Genomic DNA, 13,989 nt, shown 5'->3' with positions numbered 1-13,989 from the left:
GCCAGTAGGTGTAGGAAGCCCAAGGTAGCATTCCTCAAAGTGCAAATTATGTACGTGCAGCACCTTGGATACCGCCGCTTGGTTAGCAGGTCGGGATCTACTTCCAACTAAAATTGAAAACTTGGCAGGATTTATTGATTGTCCTGTGTATCTCTCATTGATGGCAACAACATCCCTGACTTCCGTAGGTTCCAAAGTCATGGCTCGAAAGAATAATAAGGTGTCGTTTGCAAAAACCAGGTGTGATATGCCCGGCGCCCTCGGGCACACCCGTACAGGAGTGATATGTCATTGTTGCACTTTCTGTTTCAAAATAGCGCCAAGTCCATCAACAACAAAAAGGAAGGGGAACGGTGATAATGGGTCTCCCTGCTGTAACCCATATGACGGGGCGAACAAATCTGAGCTGGCTCCATTAACTTTGCCAGTATAAGTCAATGAGGTTACGCACCTCATGATCGAGTGCACCCACCGATGATCAAAGCCAAGTTGTCGCATCATTCGCCGAAGGAATTCCCAATCCACCATATCATATGCCTTGGAACGCTCAAGTTTGTAAGCACATACACTCCTATCTGGATCCTTCTCCTGCTTAATAGAATGTAAGCATTCAAAGGTAAAGAAAGCATTATATGTGACCAGTCTACCTGAAACAAAAGCACTCTGCTCTGGGGCAATAATATCCTCAAGGAGAGGCCGAAGTCGGTTCACCGGGAACTTAGATATAACCTTATAGATAACATTGCACAAACTGATGGGGCGAAATCCAGACAACCGTGTTAGTTCTTTCACCTTAGGGATCAATACTATGGAGGTGACGTTTACTCCCTCTAGCATGATACCCGAGTGAAAAAATGGTTTCACAACCCCGATTATCTCTTCCTTTAGGGTACCCCAATGTCGCTGAAATTTTTTTACCAGAAAGCCGTCGGGGCTAGGAGATTTAAGAGGTCCTATCTGGAAGAGAGTGTCGCTGATTTCCTTATTCGTGAAGGGTCCACACATTTTTTTCATTGATGTCCTCTGTCCCCTTTGCTTTAAAAAGATGAATAACCTCCATTGGGTCAACATTCGGATCAGCCGTAAACATATCCTCAAAGTACTCTTGTGCCATCTTAATCATAATTTTCCGATCCCGCTGCCACACCCTATGAGAATCTGTTAACCCCTTGATCCTATTTTTCCTTACCCTCCAAACAGCTTTACGGTGAAGATAAAAGGATTTATATGTTCAAAAGAATGGATGGAACAGAAGAATAACGGTTACTGAGAGAACAATAGAATATTTTGTATTTATTTTCTTACAATATGTTTTTTTTGTGAGAGTTCTTACAATAAGTTTTAGTCAAGCACATATTTTCAAAAAATATCACATTGTGTTTCCTGCTTTAATGTTTGATTTCCATATACTTGCACGAATTATGTACGCATTTACTACCGTGAAACCCAGGTGGTCTACGGACCTGGATGTATTTTTTATTTCTGGTGTTCTTTCTACTACCTTGACAATTGAGGAACAGATCCGAAATTTTCCTCGCAAAAAAGGTGCCTTCACAATTCCAAATTTCCTTTGTGTGAAAAGCCTGAATTTAGGTCATAAGTTGTTATATGTATGCTTATGCAAGATTTCACTAAATCAAGCAAACAAACTTTAAATATGCATGTCAATTATTGTTAGATGCTCATTATTGAATTTGTTCTACTATAGTTTCACATCTCATGTCATTGCACTTGATTTTCTTAGCGATGCCTAAAATACGACAAGCCTTGCTCCTTGAACACTTCTACTTAAAAGGAATTGGATATATAACAAACATGTGTGTGAACTTAAGTTTTTGTGTAAGCGCCTACTAAACAAAGAAAAACTTTCAAAATTATGAGGTCGCCTGGATAAAGCCCACCAAGACAGGCTGGTGGGTGAACATCTGCGCATGAGAATTCTAGATTTTTTTTATCTCTAACACATCCGCACATATTATAGACACCTTTTGCGAGGATACTGTTTCTTCCGATTGAACGCACGGACCTATTTGCTATCCCACTAAGAACAGATACACTACCCATCTTTCACCCGATGATAGTGCTAAGCTGAAAGAGGGGTACCATCAAAGGACATCACTATGACTTTCTCAACTCTATACTCCATGGTTTGGACTAGAACAATTCTTTTTTTAACCGCGGACACCGAGCGTGTTTTTTTAATGATAAAGAGTGTTTTGAATTGTTCTTGCTTTAAAAAATATTCATATTTCAAATTATGTTCATGCTTTTCAAAAAAATCTTAAATTCCGCAAAAAATGTTCCATTTTTCCAAAAGTTACAAACATTGTTCTCCAAAACATTAAAAATAAAATGAAAACCATGTGTTCAAATATGTTCCTTTTTCAATAAAAAAACTATGTTTTGAAAAGTATTCAATTTTTTTAAATAATATTTTTTTTATGTTCCATGCACCACTACACTTCCATCAGATAGGGTGGCTTCTTCACGTCCCGACTTCATGCTCCGAAAAGCGATAATCAAAGTAACCTTATTACCAATGTTTATCATAATTGGATATAAGAAATGATGCGTGATGGTACACGGAGCAGGATTTATGAAATTTTGTCGCCCGTTGCAACACATGGGCATTTTCGCTACTACATATCATAGAAGATTGTAAATCCTCGTAGGGCAAAATGAACAAAAAATTGATGTGGAGATACTTTCTCTCTCTCTCTCCCTCCCTCTCGGAGACTATGAACAAAAGATGTGCCCACCAAGATGATAACCCTTCGTTTCGCTTGTTTGAACGACAGTTGGCATTTGCTTCGTTTTCTTGCACGGAAAACGAGACCCTGCTTTTTGCCGAAAACAACTCGTCGAGAGACAAGAAGCCATCGATGCAACCGAATTTCCACAGCTGGTCGTCCTCTCGCGTTCGGTTCGCCAAAGAAGCGAAAGGAAAATCCGGAGACCCCCCTGGGCCAGAGCAAACACGATAAGGTGCAAGGCACATTTTTCTGATTTTCTTTCATCCCAGTCCAACTCCCCAGCCTGTATTTCTCTACGTGTATTTCTATGGCGAGCCGAGGGAGACAGCGACGGAAGAAAACAAAAGGGGGCGCCTCTCATCATCGCGCACGAAAGGGAAAGCATCAAATGCAGCCACCTCTTCATCTTCTTGTTGATTTATTTTGACATGTTGGATTCTTTTCCCTGGCCCGTTCCCCTTTGATTCCTTTCTCGAAAAAGTTTTTCATCGCCATGTTTTGGTCGCTTGCTCGCTTGCTGTCGTAGCTTCTTTGCTTCTTTTGTTTTGCCTTACCACCACCGAGCGAGCGCCCCGTGAAAAGAGAGATGGGCATGGCGACCTAGCTTGGCCTTTTGCTTTAAACTTGAGTTCTTTTTTTGTTTTTCTCGGCTCATTTTTTGGTTTCCTCCTTTGTCTTTACCGGGGGGCTAAAGTGGCCAAAGCTTCTTTTCTTTAACGGCGAAAACGACAGGCCAAGGTGATAATAATTTTTACTTTCTATAATCCCCGCCGACGCAAACTGTAAATAAATGTATCAACTGTTAGATAGTAGATATAAGTATGTGGATATTGCTGTGCCTCGCTGCTCTGCTCGTATGGTGGAAGGGAAGGTGAAATTAACGCGGGTCACGGTCACGGTCGTGCAAAAGAAGAATGGACATGTTCGTCTGACCTTCTCCGTGTCTTCATTTTCAACGAACACTTTTTAGTTTTTGAAACAGATGCGAAGGGAAAAAAGGCTTAATTTACTAATTACCGTGGCCACTCCATTTTGTTCGCCGCATAACCTGATCCTAACAAAATTAAAGTCGATCCAACCACGAACCTCTTTCTGCAAGCAACAAAAGAAAAAGAAGCAGGAATTTCCCACTCCCAATTTACACGGCCCCCTTGTCAGAGACGTGTTGAGGCCACCTCTTTTCCCAGTGTGTGTGTGTGTGTTTTGGCCTATTTTTTCTGGTGTGTTGAGACTACTGGTGGTACTCAAGAGTGAGAAAGACCCGTCTTCTTTTCTTTTCTCTCGTTTCTATGGATTTTAACCACCTTTCCCTTTTCCGGGACCTCCCTCGAGCCTCTCTTTCACGCCCTGCGCCACCCCCTCTCTCTTTTTCCCTCTCTGAAACCTGAGTCTGAATTCCGAAAGAGAGAGAGCCTGAGCCCATGCCTTGCCTGAGAAGTTTCGTGCCCTGCACTGCCCTGCCATGCTGCTTTCTCTCTCTAGAAAGCCCTCCCGTTTCCAGCGCCATGATGCTGCAGTCCTCGTGAGTCTTCGAACAGAGGGAGAGAGAGGGCAGTGTTCTTTTTTCTTTTACTACTAGTAACAGTGGCGCTGCAGCAGTAGAGCAGCAGTGGCAGTGGGAGAAGGAAGAGAACTCAGCTGGAGTGGGTGGGCCGTAGCTTTCCTGAAAGCAAGAGGTGTAAACTATTTCCGCGCTGCCATCCCATCCCATCCCACCCCTGCGTCAGCAGCGGCACTTGTCACTCTCACCTGCTCTCTCTCTCTCTCTCTCTCTCTCCCCGCCGCCACCACACACACCACCGTCGCCGACTCGCCGTGTGTGCGGGTGCGGTGGTCGGTCGCGGTGAGGGGAGGAGGAGGGTGGGGTGGACAACGACTGCTGCCATTTACCGTGACAGTGGGCCCGGATCACGGGCGGGTCCGAGCGAGGGCCCGCGTCCGGGCCTGATGGGGGCCCTGAGGAAGCAAGATCGGGCCCGAATGGACGGTGGTATCTTTCCTCCTCTCGCACCAACGGCCCATTTGCGTGTACCAAATGGGGAATGAAGAACCAACGTGTTGGCAAGGAATTGCTGGCCTGCTGTTTGTTTATTAAAAATGGCAGTCCTGTCCTGATCACGAATTCATAACGGTGGGAGGTTACATGCTGTTTTGGGTGTGTGTAGGCCATGTTAGAGAGAGAAGCTATTTGATGATTTGGAGGACCTCTTTAATGGCTTTCTTCTTCCCTTGCCCGCTCTTAATTTCTTTGTCCCTTTCTTCTTTTTGCATCATACGGAGTATATGGTTAGATAGATCGAATCGCACAGCTACGCGCATCAATCGATACAAATGACCGAGATTTTTTTAAGGGACAATGCTAGGCGTCAGTCGGCCGATCAACAATAGCAATAGGTTGTAGCACCGGCCGTCCGATTGCCCTCCGCATGGCAGTTAGATGCAACACTAGCCGCGCATGATCCAACCAGTCCTTCTTTACAATGCCTCCATGAGCCCCGCACATGCCCTCATCCATAGTAGCACCCCCGTCAATAGCAGCTTTGCGGTAGGCACCAATCACCATTCACAACTTGACTCATAATATCGCCTGGCCGGACCCACATCGTGCTTCTCCGAGATAAATAGCTAACTGTAATTGAAAGCATCAACGACTCATCGTGTTGGCCGCAACACTATCCCACGTCGATAGTATCTTTTCAAACTCGCCATCAAATCATCCTCCTTATCAGTTGTAGCTTCTCTACCTCGCCTTCAAAGCACCCCCCCCCCCCCTTCCGATTGTAGCTCTAGCACGCCCTTGCCAAAATTCCCGCACACCCTCGTCGTAACACCGTCTCACGCAAATTGCAGCTCCCGACCTTGTTGGTCACAAATTGGTACTCGTTGGTTGCAACTCTGGACTTGTGGCATCGGTGCATCGCCGGCCAACCCTTTGCAGTAGCACATGTGGCAAACGGTGGTTGGCCTTGCATAGATAGGCCCCTTAGCATGCAGCAGCGGGCAGCAGCTCGGTAGCTATCGCAACGGTGGTTCCCCGGGTATTCCGATGACGGCAGGAGAAGATCGCAACGATGATTCCCCCAGGTATTCCAGTGAAGGTAGGAGAAGATCGCAACTAGGTGTTGTGCACGGTGGTCGATGCAAGAGTCTGTCCTGAGTAGGGGATATATACGAGAGGGAGATGGATGGTTCAGGAAGAAGAAGAGAGGGATAAGGTAGAACATGTGTGACACCCCACCAGACACGCGGGCTAAGTCGAAGTTGTGAATGTGGCTTCGCTGCGGCCGATGCAACGCGTGATCGATCGATAGATTCATATCGTTTACCCGGAAAAATGGGATAACGTTACGCGTTGGCCAGCTAATCTTTTGAAGATATCGTCCAGACCGTGAGTTGTTGGATCCATCGTGAGATAGCCGTCCGATCCAGCTGACAAGGTTTGCAACATAGGTCATGTTCGCTAGCAGGTTTCGCTCAAGGATTTGCATAATGGCACTCTGCAACATGAGCCATGTTGCACTTGGAGGGGTTGCAACATGGCCATGTTGCGCTCGGAGGTTTGGTAATCACTCTTTTTGCAGCATGAGTCATGTTGCCACCGCGGCATATACTCCTTAATCGATTTGCCTCCACAACCCTGCAACACCGACATTGTCGCGTAGCCCTCCAACCAGACGACCCATTCGCAGCATGGCGGCGCCTTCCACAAAATTGGGAAGCACCCCCCCCCCCCCTCGCCGCCGCCCATACACACACCTGATGACCGGGATTAATGCGCCATCAATTGTCCCCGCTAGCGGTACCTGATGGGGGCGAGGGGATGGCAACAGGGTGCCTCGGGAAGAAAAAGATTCAAGAGGTGATGTCACCATGGATTTGGAGATAGACTGGCCTTCCCTTCACATCTGGTGTAGATCGCTACGTCGTCAGCAAGCTCTGTCGAAGGGGATCAAGCGATGTGTGAAAAGACTAAAGAAATTAGAAAGAGTAACGCGGTCAGTGTGAGGATAAGATATCATGGGCGGGGCGGTGCGTGGGCCCCATGTGAGATGTTAGGATATGATCTCAAGTGAGAAAGATATGAAGGCCGTATATGGCGACTTTGTGTTTGCACATTACTACTATAGCCTTCATATCCATATGAAGTGTGCTCTATAGATGATATGACGGCCGCAGATATGATGACTCTTCTTCTATAGTTGGAGACTACAAGCTTGTGTATCAATCGAGACAAAGATAAATTTACTTTCTCTAGATATAAAATATATACTTTTGTCCGGACAATGCACAAGGATATTGCTCCTTAAAACCAGCGGCGTAATCAATTGGTAAAAGCTACCCCCCTAAAGAAATATCAGGGTGTTTATAGATCACTTATACTGTCTCCGTCCAATAATATAACATGATTTTTTTACACTACACACTAATGTAAAAAATGATTTTATATTATAGGACAAAGGGAGTATTTGTTTACATATGGAGTAAAAGTTTTTATCCGATTGGGGCAACACACCAAGAGCAGATCACCGAGCGAGCGTTGCACTGAAGCCAGCCACTTGGTCCCTCTTGGCCCAGCCACGAGGCCTGGGGAGGGCGGTCAAAAGCCACGAGCACCACCACCACCACCACCACCGCCTGCGACAGATTTTTTACCACGCAGCAGCACCACCAGCAGCAGTAGGTACCACTCGCACTCGGGCGCCCTTTTTCTTTACCGTCCCCGAGAGACGTCCCGTCCGGTTTCACCGCTGCGCCCTTTGTTCGTTCCCCTGACGCAAGATCGATCGGACGAGACGAGGAAAAGAAGCCGGGGCTTCGCTCGGCGGGTTACGGACAAAAGGCGCGATCAGTGTAATCATGGCCCCCAGGATCTCGCGTCCCCGTAGCGGGGGCACTCGCCAAGCACGATGGCCGCGCCTCCACGCCCCACCCCGCCCCAACCCCAAGCAAACCTCGATCGTATTTTTCTCTCGGGAAAATTAGAGCCAATTTCACTTTATTTTTGCTCCACACGCACAATTACTTGGAGAGCACACATCATGTGACCTCCATAAAGATTTGTACAAACGGTGCGGGTGGGTCTACGAGGACGCCAGGGTCTTCATCCGCCCAGGTGAAAGAGAAATCGTCGTCAAACGAACGCCTGTCGCCTGGCGTCACGAGAATCCTGCTGCACCCGGCGGTCTTCATTTTTCCTTTTCCCGGTGCCGGACGGGGACGCAGATCTTCTCCCCTTTTTTACCGCGGTGAAAGCGGGGGTGAAGTGGGAGCGGGGCAAAGGCGGGGCGGGGTAGAAAAAGCGGCGAGCGGCAGAGCGTGGTCACTCACGCCACCCCCATGGGTCGGGTCGAGTCGCGATGGTGGCAGAGGCATCGATGCCGCGGCAGAGGGGGTGGGCGCGGCGCCCGAGAATGCACGAGCGGGCTGCCTCTCACGACGATCGCGCGCAGTTCTCCGCATTCCCCACCTTATTTTAATCCCGGATTGACGCGCCACCGGATAGAATACTCTGCTTGCTTACTGGATAGACGGGCCCCCACCCTGGGAACCCATGGGCCCCGGCCCTCATCAGTCCTCGCCTTGTTTCGGCCAGGTGAATGATCGGCGTTCGGCTGTGCATCATGGCGTGCTCCCTCGCCCAAATCCAAAGCTCCTTCGTCGTTTCCTCCGGCGAGAATCTTCCCGACCGGAATCATGGCGGATCACAGTAACAGCACCAGCGCCACACAGTTCGGCTCACTCAATTCATCATGCCGCAGAGCAGAGTGGGGAAAAACATGGCATAAACTTGAATTATTGCTCATCATAGTTCATCATCTCTTCAATAGCAATAGCAATAGCAATAACAAGCACCATCCATAAGATTATATAACAACTCTTCACTGGCAAGGTAAGTCTTAGATTGATCAATTCCTACAGGCAAGCAGAGAACAGCCGGCGAGAAGCCTCGCCGGACGATCCCCCTCTTCTTCTCTTACAGCTGCTGCTACTAGTACTAGTCGGCGGGAGGGGGTGAAGCGTCACCAAAGCTCCACGGCCTCCTCATGGCGAGAACAAAAATTACATGGCAGGGGGGGGTCAAAACTCGAAATTAATGGAGGATGGATGGTGCTGCTAGGGGATGGGAGTGTTTTTTTCTCTTTTTTCCGAAACAAAAAAACCCCGGAAAAACGAACACTGAAACACCAAAAACTGGATCCGCCAACGGATCGAAGCGCGCCGAGGAGAAAGAAACGGAAAAGGCGGTGGGTGGAAAAATTGGGGATCCGTCCATCTACTGGCGGTTATTTTGTCCGCCTCGCCTCGCCACGCTCAGAGGACGGCGGCGAGCCCCGTGACGACCTTCGCCCTGGGCTGCTGCTTCTTGCTCGCCGCCTCCTCCGTCGGGCGCCACGGCGACACCACCACCGTGATCTTCTCGCCGGGGGTGGACGAGACCCCCCCGCTCGGGTTCATGCCGAACAGCAGCTCGAACTCGCCGGAGAAGCTCGCCGCCGACACCGCCGTCGCAGTTGCAGTTGCAGAGGCGGCGGGGGACGGGGCGGCCGCCTTGTCGCCGGTGCGGACGTGCGGGGACAGCCACTTGGCGCGCATGTACTCCGGCTTACGCCATGGTGGGAAGTGCAGCCCCTTCTTCTTCATGCTCTGCCGCGCCGCCTCCGCCACCACGGACACGATCTTCCCGAGCCGGTCGGACGTGCCAACGAACAACGGCGGCAGCGCCTGGAGCGCCGCGCGGTACGCCTTGGTCGACCGGGCCACCTCGAACTCGGACCTGAAGTGCACCTCCACGATCAGCCTCGCTCCGTCCCCAACAACGGCGTCGATGTACTCGTGCTCCCCTGCGTAGACAGACAGGTCCGGTAAGCCCCTGCCATGCCATGAAAGGGGAATACGCCGAGCTTAATTAGGTGAATCGAGGAGGACGGGATGTGTACCAGCGGGGTAGGACTTGGTCTTCTCCCAGCGCGACTTGCAGACGGCGGCGTCATAGCCGAGGGCCCTGAGGCCGTCGGCGACGGCGCGGCGGCACTCGGCCTTGCCCTTGCAGGTCCTGCCGCACCGCTCGCTGATCCTGGAAGCGTCGGCGAGAAGGTTCCGCTCGGCGACGCTGGCGCTCTGCACCAAACTCTGCACGCAAAGGGAAAGGAGGCAACCGCCTCGTAAATTCGTTGCGGCTTTTCCCAATTTGGGAGGGGTTGGCGTGCCATGCGGAAATTCCAGTAGTACCTTGAGTGCCTCCAGGGTGTCGCCGGCCGCGGACGGGGGAGGCGCGGAGGCCTGGCCGGAGGGGAGGAAGAAGCCCTCCTCGTCGTCGCTCTCCTCGTAGTTGCTGCCGTTGAAGCAGTTGCAGCGGCCGCGCGGCGGGCGCTCGACGGCCGCGGAGTCCTCCATGAAGCTGAGCACCATGCGGTCGAGCCCCACCGAGCCGACCTCCGCCTCCCCGCTGCCCACCGGCCTCTCCTCCTTCTCCCGCTCCTTGCCGTCCCCGGCCACCGCGAGGCGCTCCGAGGCGGAGACCCTCACGAGCAGCCTGCGGAGGCGGGAGACCCTGGGCGGCGCGGGCGGCGTCGGGGCGGGCGCGAGCGGCGGCGGCTTCCCGTCCATGGCGCCGTGGTGGTGGCCGGCCTTGAGCTGGAACGGCATCGATCGCGTGAATCCTAACCACTACCGCAACCACGCCATCCCCAATCCCGAACTCCAACCAACCACACCAGCGCAGTTACACACCACCACCACCAGTCCCGACTGCAACCACCGCTCCTACCACACACACGCAGAAAAAAAAAAGAGATAGGACGCCCTCTACTGCCCGTCCAGTTCGCCGGCGGCGACGGCGGCCATTCCCGGCGGGCGGCTGGTTATTTTTTTTTTCCTTCCCTCCCACGGTCGGTCGCCGGTCGCCTCCCCTCCCCGTCTCCTTTTCACAGTTTACAAGCGAGCGAAGGGGGTTCAAACGGGAGGGGAGCCTCGGGGTCTTAAAGGGCTCAGGTGGGGGCGGGGTGACGTGGCGGGCTGCGGGCCCGCTGGCCCAGCGGGTACGTGGCGGAGTGGGGCGAGCGGCTGGTCGCCCGACGGTGACACGCGCCTCGCACGGCGTTTGCCGTCTGCGCCAGGGAACGGTTGCGCATGCCCATTTTGCCCCCAGATAATGGCCGGCCCTTTCCAGGGCCATCTGCTGGAGCTCAGGGGCAGAATAGGGATTTCGCGCTGGGAGGTGGGGGGCCGTGGGTGGCGTGCGGGCGTGAGGTGTGGAGTGGACTGGATAGTGAGGGACTACTGCTAGTGCTACCGACCCGTTTAAAAGTTTTTTTCTTTCTTTTACAGAGATATTTTTATCTTTTTTGGTTGGATTGGATAGGGCTGTTTTAGCGTGTTGGGCCTAGAACATACGTAAGGACTTTTGAGCAGGATGTTTCGATTTTCCTGCTACAGTTTTTTTTAGAATCACTGCTACAGTTTCTAAAACATTTCCTAGCCACCAACAATTGTTGGTTTATCGTTATGGTACACCCCATGTTGTACTTCTCTTTTTTTGAGGGGAAAATGCAAGTTGTACTACGACTGCTTCGAGTCAAAATAAGCATCATATTTAGAGAGGGCCATAAAAATTTGCTTCCTAATTTACCCGCAACGCAAACGCCGATACAACTATAAACTATTGAAATAATGAGAACTTTAATTCGTACGTAAAATATATAATAGTAGAGTATTTATTCTAGATTTCGAAGAAATTCGGTTGATCGATGGTGCTTGAAGCTATCGAGCGCAGAGATATTCTAAGATCAGTGATGACTCACAAAGCCTAACATAAAATTCAGCAATTGATTTTGCAACGATCAAAACAAGAGCATCTCTGGTCAAATTTGGCTACCCTGACGTCCGCGGAAAAGAACCGGCCACCCCCATTTGTTCGCTTGGGCAACCACAATTGTCGTATTCAAAATCTCGAACCAATGCGACCTCAAAAAAGGAAATCTCAAATCAATGCAAAGGCATGCACGAGATCATTCGATCAATATAGCAGACAACCAATTCAACGATTCAAGATTGCTCTGAATAATCCAGGATGGAAAAAAATCAACAATTTATAAATCAATTATCCTTATTGATCTCCTTCTTTTGTTGATCAACAATTTCTTCTAAGTTTTTTTAATGATTGAATTGGATGTGGTTGTTCTAGCATGGTGGGCCCAGTGCCTCGAGAGACATTTGTGCAAGATGTCTCAATTTTTCGGCTTCAATTTCTAAAATATTTTCCTGTCACCAGTTGTTATATTAAGATAGTATTAGTAAAACCCACCCATGTTGTACTGGTACAACGTCGAATAAAATTAGCATCATATTTAGGAAGGACCAAAAAAATGTGCTTCCTAATTTACCCGCAACGCAAACACCTATACAGATATAAACTGTTCAAATAATGAGAAATTTAATTCCTACATAAAATATATAATAGTAGAGTATTTATTCTAGATTTCGAAGAAATTCTATCGGTTCGATCGTGCTAGGTGCTATCGAGCGCATTGATATTCTGAAACAAGTGATGACCGACAAAGCAGAAAATAAATTTCAGCATCAGATCTTGCAAGGACCAAAACAAGAGCATCCCCGGTCAAACTTGGCTAACGTGAAGTCCACAGACAACAGCAGGCCATCCCCATTTGTTCGTTTGGGCAACCACACTCGTCGTATTCAAAATCTTGAACCAATGCAACCTCAAAAAAGGAAATCTCAAACCAATGCAAATGCATGCACAAGAGTATTCGATCAATATAGCAGACAACCAATTCGGTGATTCAAGATATGTCAGAATAATCCACGATGAAAAAAATCAACAATTTATAAATCAGTTGCCCTTATTGATCTTCTTCTTTTCTTGATCAACCATTTCCTCTAAGTTTTCTTATGATTGGGATTGGATAGGGTTGTTTTAGCGTGGTGGGCCTACTGCCCTACAGAAGCTCGATAGTGTTTCAATTTTCCAGCTACGGGTCGAAAACATTTCTCTATCACTAATTGTCGGATTATACCCACATAGTGGTAGTAGAACCTGGGAAAATATCTGGTGCACCGGTGCTTGTGGTGCTACCGGTGCACCGAACTCATGTTGCACATTTTAAATGTTTGAAAAATTCTGAAAAAATCGCACATACACACAACATTTATGTAGGTTGTCACAAAATTTCAAGTCAAATACAAAATATAGCTTTAAAAACAAAAAATGGCAAATTCAACACTAAATAGTAGATATCATAAGTTGGGCTTTAAATTTGGCCCATTGTCACACTGATGTTAAATTTTCATTTTTGTATCTCAAGAAATGTTTCAAATTTTGATACGAAATTTTGCGACAACATACATTGATGTGGTGTCAATGTGCTAGATTTTCCTTTCAGATTTTTAAAAATGTTCTATTGCATCCGGTGCACCGGTAGCACCACAAGTGTGGGTGCACCGGATATATTCCCGATACAACCTACCCATGTTGTGCTTCATTTTTCCGGGAAAACACATGTTTTACTACATCTGCTTCGAATAAAGATGAGCATCATTTTTAGGGGAGACTAAAAAAATTCACTTCCTAATTTACATTCATCGCAAACTCTCATACAGTTATAAACTGTTCTAATAATACGAAAAAAAATTCCTACATAAAATATATAATAATAGATTATTTATTCTAGATTTCTAAGAAATTCGGTTGGATCGATGGTGCTTGGAGCTATCGAGGCAAAGATCTTCTCAAACCAGTGACGACTGACAAAGCCTAATATAAATTTCAGCATCTGATTGTGCAACGACCAAAACAAGAGCATCCCTGGTCAAATTTGGCGAATGTGATGTCCGCGGACAAGGGTCGGCCTCCCCCATTTGTTCCTTGGGCAACCACATTCGTCATATTCAAATCTCGAATCAATGCAACCTCAAAAAGGGAAATCTCAAATCAATGCAAAGGTATTCACGAGATCATTTGATCAATATAGCGGACAACCAACTCAACGATTCAAGATAGGTCAGAATAACCCATGATGAAAAGAAAAACAACAATTTATAAATCAATTGTCCTTATTGATCTCCTTCTTTTCTTGATCAACCATTTCCTCTAAGTTTTCTTATGGCTGGGATTGGATAGGGTTGGTTTAGGGTGGTGGGCCTAGTGCCCTACGGAAGCTCGAGAGACATTTGAGCAAGATGTTTTGATTTTTCAGCTACATTTTTAAAAACATTTTTT

The 13,989-nt window shown here is 48.3% G+C and overlaps 1 protein-coding gene across 1 annotated transcript; it reads right to left on the bottom strand.

The window, feature by feature from the left end:
* Positions 1–8,631: 8,631 nt before the first annotated feature.
* LOC125510955 (uncharacterized) lies at positions 8,632–10,719 on the bottom strand. Its single transcript, XM_048676239.2, has 3 exons — positions 9,984–10,719; positions 9,692–9,884; positions 8,632–9,595 (listed from the first exon to the last, which is right to left on the bottom strand). The coding sequence occupies exons 1-3, from the start codon at positions 10,398–10,400 to the stop codon at positions 9,066–9,068; spliced, it is 1,140 nt and encodes a 379-aa protein (XP_048532196.2). The 5' UTR covers positions 10,401–10,719; the 3' UTR covers positions 8,632–9,065.
* Between the last annotated feature and the right edge of the window lie 3,270 nt (positions 10,720–13,989).

Source organism: Triticum urartu, chromosome 5A (assembly GCF_056163025.1).
Source record: "Triticum urartu cultivar PI428250 chromosome 5A, HENAU_Tu73, whole genome shotgun sequence".
Lineage (NCBI taxonomy): Eukaryota > Viridiplantae > Streptophyta > Magnoliopsida > Poales > Poaceae > Triticum > Triticum urartu.
This window is presented reverse-complemented; position numbering and strand designations above follow the sequence as displayed.

Coding starts and splice junctions, on each gene's coding strand:
- LOC125510955 (XM_048676239.2), bottom strand. CDS start 10,400: ATGCCGTTCCAGCTCAAGGCCGGCCACCACCACGGCGCCATGGACGGG. Junction 9,885..9,983: donor ACACCCTGGAGGCACTCAAG/GTACTACTGGAA, acceptor CTTTGCGTGCAG/AGTTTGGTGCAGAGCGCCAG. Junction 9,596..9,691: donor GACCAAGTCCTACCCCGCTG/GTACACATCCCG, acceptor CTGTCTACGCAG/GGGAGCACGAGTACATCGAC.